This window comes from Gekko japonicus, unplaced genomic scaffold (assembly GCF_001447785.1).
Source record: "Gekko japonicus isolate JY-2015 unplaced genomic scaffold, Gekko_japonicus_V1.1 scaffold946, whole genome shotgun sequence".
In the NCBI taxonomy this organism is placed as follows: domain Eukaryota; kingdom Metazoa; phylum Chordata; class Lepidosauria; order Squamata; family Gekkonidae; genus Gekko; species Gekko japonicus.
In genome coordinates, this window is record NW_015162506.1 from 610,174 (window position 1) to 619,421 (window position 9,248).

The 9,248-nt window shown below is 48.8% G+C and overlaps 1 protein-coding gene across 1 annotated transcript in view; it reads right to left on the minus strand.

Annotated features, from left to right (window-relative positions):
• Positions 1-9,248, minus strand: part of LOC107106051 (cadherin-4) — a gene marked incomplete at its 5' end in the record, with an annotated part of 75,958 nt that overhangs the window by 13,262 nt on the left and 53,448 nt on the right. The window contains 2 exons of the mRNA XM_015406136.1: positions 2,067-2,231; positions 4,397-4,536. Coding sequence (XP_015261622.1) covers positions 2,067-2,231; positions 4,397-4,536 — 305 coding nt within the window. The remainder of the gene's footprint in view (positions 1-2,066; positions 2,232-4,396; positions 4,537-9,248) is intronic.

Sequence of the window (9,248 nt, forward strand, 5' to 3'; positions counted from 1 at the left end):
CTTGGAGGATTGGCTACATTAGGGGTGTGTCGCTTAATATGCAAATGAGTACCTGCTACAAAAACAGCCCCGCCCCCACTACAAAATGGCTGCCTCAGGAGGCAGAGTTTAGGGCCACTTCCACACTGCCATTTTTGTCACTCATTTGTCCCTATCGCTTCAGGGTTCCCCCCCCACCAATGTGTTTTGCTCTCTCTAGTAATCCCAGAGGGAGCAAAACACATGTGGAAAAGGGGGGGACGGGGACCCAAAGCAATAGGGACAAACGAATGGCAAAAATGATAGTGCATAAATGGCTTAGGAAACCCGTCCATGGAGAGGAGAGGGGTAATTAAAAAAAAAAATACACTGGGAAAGATGAGTGAAAGAAAGAGAATAAAACCAACACTACGGTGGCACCTGCGGCTGAAACAACAGTATTTTAATCTGTACAGCCAATCAGTTCTCCAGTGGCTAATTAGAAGTCTGGCTGGGCAAGAGCCCCCCATGGCCCAACCCACATTCTAAGAACACTAGGGGGGGCACCAGGGAAGGATCCATGTCGGGGACCCCAGCTTACACCCTAACAACAGCCTCTTCTCCAGAAATGGCTTAGGAAACCCGCCCATGGGGAGGAGAGGGGTAATTAAAAAAAAAAACACTGGGAAAGATGAGTGAAAGAAAGAGGATAAAGCCAACACTATAGTGGCACCTGCGGCTGAAACAACAGTATTTTAATCTGTACAGCCAATCAGTTCTCCAGTGGCTAATTAGAAGTCTGGCTGGGCAAGAGCCCCCCATGGCCCAACCCACATTCTAAGAACACTAGGGGGGGCACCAGGGAAGGATCCATGTCGGGGACCCCAGCTTACACCCTAACAACAGCCTCTTCTCCAAGCTTGTAATGGCCAGCTTCACCATCGGTTCACCACTTCACAGGGAAACTGATTTGTTTGCTATTCTGATGGAATTAAGTCGCTGTTACTACATTTTAGTGGGTGTTTCGATGGCCAGCATTATGGTGCGTCCGGATGCTGACTTGGGTGACCAGTTGGAAATCCGGCATATAAAGAGGTAAATGGATTAAAAGTAAATAAATAGATATGTGACAGTCCAGAGACTGTCACATAACACAGCTGCACTGTTAAACTTAGTAGAAGACCTTGTGAAGACCTTGAGGGGTTCTGTTATTAGAGAGTCAACATGGAATGTTTCCTTCAAGAGTTGATAAGTAGTCATTGATAAGAATTGGGATTGCTGCACGCTCAGATAAAGCAAATATTGTGAAACAAATTGTTTTCATTGCACAGTATTTGTTGGCATGTGAGCGATAATAGAAGAAAGTTTTCTACAGAATTACTACAGTAAACGTTTTTGCAACTTATCTTTATTGACTCTGTTATTTTTGTCACGGATGTTGTTTTTGTGAATTGCACTGTTAAACTTAAGCAGGTCTGGCACTCTATACTACCTAGAATAATAGAGTCGGAAGAGACCTCCAGGGTCATCTAGTCCAACCCCCTGCAGAATGCAGGGAATTCCCAAGAGGCCACCTGGGATCAACGGCCGAGGTACAAAGAAGGACTTTAGATGCCTCCAAGGGCTTGGGCCTGTCTACTGGGTCTTTTCCTCCTCATTTAGAGCAGCAGAGGATCCCAAGCCAGATCCCAGACTGTTTTTGAGACCCCTCTGTGTTTCAGAAACGGGTCTACAATGCATCGTGGAGCACGATTATTTGAGAATCACGCTCTGCCCTCCTGAGCAGAGTTATCACCTCCTAGGTCTACTGAAGACAAAAGGGCTTAGAAGTGTGTGACTCTGCTTAGGAGCACACTGAAAACCACAAATTCCTTTACATGTCTCGCTGTTCTTTGGATCCGGTTACCAATGAGCTTTTGGCAGGCCTAAGTGCAATACAATGATGATAAACGAAAGCCATAATTTGTTCTAGGCAACAATCAGCAGGCCCCCGCTTAATGTATGTGTATATACCCTATACGCACTCTCTTTGTCTTAACTGCCTGAATGGCCCTTGCTGGTTATACAAACCGGGAGAGGTAAAACAGGGAAAGCCTGCCAGAACCTACCTCATTAATAAAGTCCCCAATGTCCCCAGGATGGGGGATTACAGGCCTTATAGGATATTGGGGCTCAGCGCCAATTGGTCTCTCGTCTACTCGTCTGACTCCATTTGCCTTGTTCAGAACATGATCCATGCTCTCTGGCTGCTGAAGTTGGCTTAAATCATAATCCTGTAACAAATGGAGAAGCAGGCAGTGAGGATCAAGCAGATTTCCCCTGAAAATCTTCGAGTGGCTTCTACGCTATCCGGGCATATAAATGACCTGATTGGCTCGAGTCCAAGGGGAATGGGAGAAGAGTCGCTCGGGGCACGTGGAGTCAGGCATTTTGATGTCACCCTGGTGGAACGGCCCACCATGGGGCAGGCTCTGAAGAACGCGGGGGATAGATATTCCCGCGAAACAATAGATACAGAGACGTAAAACGAGCCACCCTGCTACTGATAGTAATTTCAAAATGACATGGAAAGCTATTGGCTTGGAGCCACTGGGGGTTCTTCCACGGGTGCAAGAATCTATACCCAAAGAGTGTGAACTTTCTCCCTTCCCCCCCTCCCAAAATGACAGCATTTCAGTGCAATCTGTTGGCAGAGGAGGAGGACAAGGCGTACTCAGGAGCCAGGATAACAGAGCATGGCTCTTTTGGTGATCAGTTACCCAGTCCACATTCAAGCACTTGATGGCTGAGAATGGGATGTGAGGATGCAACATGGCCCAGCCCCTCCCCCCATTCCCCTACCTTCAAGACCAGCTATTGGTTGTTGAGATCAACAACCCCACTTGGAATTAGAAGAGCCCCTTTCATTTCCCGGATGGCTGTAATCTGGACTCTGAATTAAGTCCCAGTTGCCCTGGCATGCGGTGCCAGGCCTGAGAAGAGATATTGTCGCCTTGAAGTGATATAGGGTTACCAACCGCAGGTGGGGACTGGAGATCACCTGGAAGTACAACTCATCTCCCATTTACAGAGATCCGCTCCCCTGGAGAAAATGACTGCTTTGGAGGGTGGACTCTGTGGCATTATATCCTGCTGGGGTTGCTTCTCTTCTCTTCTCTTCCCTCCCCAGACCCTGCCCTCTCGAGACTCTGCCCCCCAAATCTACAGGAATTTCCCAACCCAGAGTTGGCAACCCTTGTTTCCCTGAACCCCCTATCTCGATTCTTCTGCCTTGCCATAATCTGTGGTGTTTCCTTGATCCTCCAGGCTGTCCTCTCCACCCTCAGGGAGGTAAAGGAAGGGTCTGCTTGCACTGCAGTTGCCACAACAGCGTCTGAGGCCTGTATATCCGGGAGATACCCTATCCCTCACCTGGGACCATTTTGGCCTGGACGTGGATTTGGGAGGGTACTAAACATAAGAGGATAGGGATTCAACAGTAATACTACACTCTCGGAACGTTGCAACAATCAGTATATTTTGGTGTGTATTGGTGTTTTTCTAAGACCGCAGATGCAGCTAGAATATGTTTGGAACCAGCTAGTCCAAGTTGTATCATTCCTGATACTACTAAACATAAGAGGATAGGGATTCAACAGTAATACTACACTCTCGGAACGTTGCAACAATCAGTATATTTTGGTGTGTATCGGTGTTTTTCTAAGACTGCAGATGCAACTAGAATATGTTTGGAACCAGCCAGTCCAAGTTGTATCATTCCTGATACTACTAAACATAAGAGGATAGGGATTCAACAGTAATACTACACTCTCGGAACGTTGCAACAATCAGTATATTTTGGTGTGTATCGGTGTTTTTCTAAGACTGCAGATGCAGCTAGAATATGTTTGGAACCAGCTAGTCCAAGTTGTATCATTCCTGATACTACTAAACATAAGAGGATAGGGATACAACAGTAATACTACACTCAGAACGTTGCAAAAATCAGTGTATTTTGGTGTGTATTGGCGTTTTTCTAAGACTGCAGATGCAGCTAGAATATGTTTGGAACCAGCCAGTCCAAGTTGTATCATTCCTGAGAATGTATGAGATATAAGTAATAGTGTGTGTGGGTCTGTAAATTGTGGTGGGGTTTAGGCTGCCTAGCATTATTCTCTATTAGCCTCAGCATAAAGTTCCGTCTCACCACGTACTATTACCTGTAATGATAATTTCTAGACTTAATTGGACCTTCTTTGGTTTGCAAACGTAGAGGTTTGAACTCACTATTATCTGAGTCAAAGTTGGATTTTATCGCCAGAATGAAAAATAACCTCACTGTTGAAGCGTAGGTGCTTTTTGTGGAAGGCTGCTGACGGGAGGGACTCCCGTGGTTATTTAAGGCCACCTAAGCTCATCAGAAGTTGGTCTGGTCCTCCAGAGAAGAAGCTCTCCTTACCTGGTCTTCTTCTCCCCCTCCTTCTTCGTCGTATTTCAGAATGTTGTCCCGCACATCATCCTCGGGGTCGATGAGGAGCTGTTTCGTGTGCCGCTCCTTTTCCCGACGTTTCATCCACACCACAAAGAGCAACACCATGGCTGTGAGGGAAGCAGTGAGAGAGATTCTGCTGAGTGAGGGTGAGTGATGGCTTCTCGTGGACTGGTGGCCTCAGTAGAAGAACGCCAGCAAGGAATGTGCCCTCCCCTTTTCCTTGTCATCGATGGACTATAACGGGGAGCACAGAACTCGGTCTTGAGTTGCACACAACTGAAGACAGATGGCAGAAACAAATGCCATCTCTTGTATTATAAAGATCTGTTTTGATTAAGCCAACAGTAGGGGTTGAGGGCCCTGACCCGGATGGCCCAGGCTAGCCTTATCTCTGAAGCTAAGCAGGGTTGACCCTGGTTAGTTATTAGGATTGGAGACCAGACCACCAAGGAATTCCAGGGTTACTATGGAGAGTCAGGCAATTGCAAACCACCTCTGACCGTCAATTATCTTGAAAACCATATGGGGTTGCCATAAGTGTACTGCAGCTTGGTGGCACGTCCCACCACTATGGGCTGGGGGTGTTGTATACAGGTCCAGCATCTGGATTCTGAACACTGTCGATGCACAAGCATGGACGGCTTCAAAAGGGAATTAGATAGGCATATGGAACAGAGGTCCATCAGTGGCTATTAGCCACAAGGTATAGATAGGGGCTCTGGGGCAAGTGATGCTCTGTCTTCTTGGTGCTTGGGGGGGCTAACAGTGGGAGGGCTTCTAATGTCCTGGCCCCACTGGTGGATCTCCTGAGGGCACCTGGTATTTTTGGCCACTGTGTGACAGAGTGTTGGACTAGATGGGCCTTTGGCCTTATCCAACATTGGCGTCTCTTATGTTCTTATGTTCACATATTTCACCCGAGCGAGCTAAGTGACTGCATACCATTGTAACACTGAGCGCGTTACAAAACATTGTTTGAATAGGAATAATTTCTTCCTTGGTATCTGAAGACAAGCCACGACGCCTACAGTCGCTTCAGGAGAAAATCTTAACAGGCTTATTTTAACATGAGCATTCACAGGCATCTTTCCCATTCATCAGAGGAAAGAACTGGATTGATACCGTTTGGAGCAAAGGAGGCAGAGTGGGAAGAACATCCCTGCTGCCTGCCGCAGTCCTGTACTGTCGATCTGTTCTTCCTGAGCCTGGAAATATATTTGGTTGTGGCCAGAGGTGTGGAATGAAGTTCGTGGCCCACACCCATGAATGAGGTGGACCATCAGATTTGAGACTGCCCTGAGTTACAGTTGGTTACTATCTGCCTATCTGATTTAAGTTGCATTTTTATTGTATCTATCAATGTTGTCAGACACATTTCTTTACAAAATTTATATTCCACCTCTCTACCCAATTAGGGCTAGCAAGATGGCCAACAATGAAAAACAGAACATTATAAGAGCAGGAGACAGAACCAACCATTGAAACTTGAGGCAGGAGGGAGGGATGGTGCGGGGAATGGCAGGTGAAACAAGGAAGTCTTCAACTGCTAGCGGGAAACAGTTACAGCAAGGGACATATATCCCTGGGGAAGGAGTTCCATAATTTTGGGGCCATGACCGAGAAGGCCCTGTCTCCCATTGCCACCCATGCAGCCTCGGTGGAATGGAGGCACCTGAAGATGACCACAGCAGTTGAAATGGGCCCCAAATTGTTCAGGGCTTTAAAGGTCAGAAGCAGCACCCTGCAGTGGGCCCAGAAACAAATTGGGAGCCAATGCCCTCTGCCTTGGGGTTGCCAACTGCCTGGTGGTAACTGGAGATCTCCTGGGATTACAACTAGGGATGTGCATTCGGTTCGGATGAACCAACCAACCCCCCCCCCCCCGAATAATGCCTATTCGGCATTATTTGGGCCTGGCTAAAGCTGAATACAGGAGCTGCAGTGGCTCAAGTGGTTAAGACGCTGAACTGCAGGCTGTGGAAGGGCGGTAGTTCAACAGTTCGAGACCCGGGTTGCCGCATGAAGGAGTGAGCTCCCGTCTCTAGTTCCAGCTCCTGCCAGCCTAGCAGTTCAAAAGCAAGAAATTGCAAGTAGATAAATAGGTACCACTTCGGTGGGAAGGTAACAGCGTTCCGTGCGCCTTGGTGTGTAGTCATGCCGGCCACATGACCACGGAAACGTCTTCGGACAGCGCTGGCTCTTCAGCTTTAAAACGGAGATGAGCACCACAATCCTAGAGTTGGATTCAACTGGCTTTCGAACAAGGGAACCTTTACCTTTACCTTAAAGCTGAATCAGATACTCTAATCTGATTTGGCTGGCCAAACAGGGATTCCCCAAATAGATGCCGTATATTCGGCATTGATTTGGGGAAGCCCTTTGCTGGGCGAGGGGAAGGCATGGGGAGGCATTTCCCCTGGGTGAGGGGAAGGAGTGGGTGGGCCAGGGAAGGCCGGGGAAGGCAGGAGGGGCTACCTTGGAGGGCAGCGGGCTCCCTTCACTGAAGGGAAGGCAAATTGCCTTCCCTTCAATGAAGGGAGTGTGCCTCCTCTGTGGCGCAACTGGGGGGGTGTTTAATTTTTAAACCTCCAGTCGTGCTGCAGAGGCGGCATGCTCCCTTCATTGCGGGGCATCCAGGCAAGCCAGCCCTCGGAGGGAAGGCAGTTTAAACTGCCTTCCTTGGCTTGCCCGGGTGCCCCAGGCCGAAAGTGATTCGGCTGGCTGAATGACTCCTGAATTGGCTTGCGTTGCCGAAAGTGGCAAATTGGCACCTTTGAGGGCAGGCGAGCGGGGCACCTGCTCTTTTCAAGCGGGGACCGTGCATGCCTGCCCTGCCAGCGGCGAATTCGCTGTTCAAGCGAGGCACTTGCTTTCCCCCTAACCTAGGTGGTGCTCAGCTCTTGTGGGCCTTTCTTATATCCCCCGGGGTAATGCCGATTGCCACTTTGGGGTCAGGAACAGTGTTCCCTCTAAGCTGAGTTAGTGTAGGATTTCTGCCTTCCTCTGGACACAGAGCAGGGGCCACTGGGGGAGTGGGAGGGGGGCGTGGCTGTGAATTTCCTGCACTGTGCAGGGTGTTGGACTGATGACCCCTGTAATCCCTTCCAGCTCTATGTTTCTGTGTTCTATAAGGAGGTCACCCCAAATTACTTCGGACACGTTGTCCATTGTCTTCCCTCCCTCCACCAAGGATACTAGAGCCTTCGTGCTAAGAAAAGAATCAGTGGACTTTGGAAATATTTGGCCTGAATCTCCAATGCATCCCAGAACTGACATCAAGATGTTACAACAGAACAGCCACCGGGGCTGGTGCGTTCTCTAGTATTCCCCCTCCCACACAGGGTCGAATAAATCCCTTCAAATCCGCAAGATGCTGCAGCTGGGCTAATTTCATTTTAATGATGTGCGATTCTCTCAGAAGGAATGCAACAGAGGCTGGATAAAACATTAGTTCACATAATCCAATTTGGACCTATTCTCCTCCTTTTTATGGGCTTTCTCTCTCTCTCTTTTTTCCCCCTTTCCAAAAAGAAAAATCACATTAACAAATGCTCAGAAATGGTCTTTTCAGCTGCCTTGCTTAGAAAGCAGATCTGAGCCTCTTTTGAACACTTTGCAGAGAGAGGGGCCGGTGGGTTTTGTAGAGCGAGAGAAAGCAAGCTGTGCAACTGGAGGTCTGCTTTGGCCCAGATAGAGAACTTAGGCTGGTCTGGTCCAAAGAAGAGTCGGGGTGGAATTAAACAGCCTGCATTTTCTTTCCCGTCACAGGCTGCTTTAGGGGAAGAGATTCTCCACTTTGCGGTTTTTGTGCAGCCAATTGCTTCGGCCTGCTTCAAGGACCACGCAGCTGCAAGCCTCATGTTGATTCCAAGTGTTCGATCATTAGGGACCCGAGGGTCATCCCGGCTCCCAGATAGGGTTACCATACAATGCTCCCTCTAAACTGTGGAGTCTTGTGAGCAAAAATACTACTTCTGAGCGGTGGCACAGAGGAAGAAGAAGAAGAAGAAGAGATTGGATTCATACCCCGCGCTTTACTTGGAGTCTCAGAGCGGCTTACAAACTCCTTTCCCTTCCCCTCCCCACAACAGACACCCTGTGAGATGGGTGGGGCTGAGAGAGCTCTGACACAAACTGCTCTTTTTCAAGGACAGCTGTACCAGAGCTTGTGACTGACCCAAGGTCACCCAGCTTGGTTGCATGTGGAGGAGTGGGTAATCAAACCCAGTTCTCCCAGATTAGAGTCCGCACACTTAACCACTACACCAAACTGGCTCTCTATGGGAGAGGGGAGCGGAGGCACAGAGGGAGGAGAGGGGAGCGGTGGCACAGAGGATTTATCCTCTGGTTACAGTAACATCTGAACAGAGCTGCTGTCAGTTCTAGCCCGCGCTGGTGTGAGCTACCAGCCTTGTCCCCAGCTCGCCGTCCACCCAGCGGTTCGAAAGCTTCGGCGAGTAGATAAAATGGGTACCACTCCTTAGAGAGGGTGGGCACACTAAACCCCCCTAGTGGGGGGAGGTGTTAGCCGGCGAAACGGAATGTCCAGCTCGTAAGCTCGTAAGCCTGGAAAGATCTCTTCGGCATTAAGAAGCCTGCGATGGGCCAATCCGGCCAGGCGGTGGTAGTGTGACGCTGTGACTCGAAGCAGTTCTGGAAAAACTGACGTCATCAAGCCAAGCCGAGTGAATGCCGTCTGGAACACGTCTAAGCCTACAGCTGGAAAAAAAACTCATCGGCTGCAAACGTGTGCGACTTAAAAAGATTTATATATGTTGTCCTCCGTTACCCCCTACGAATCATTGTTAGTCCCTTGTTA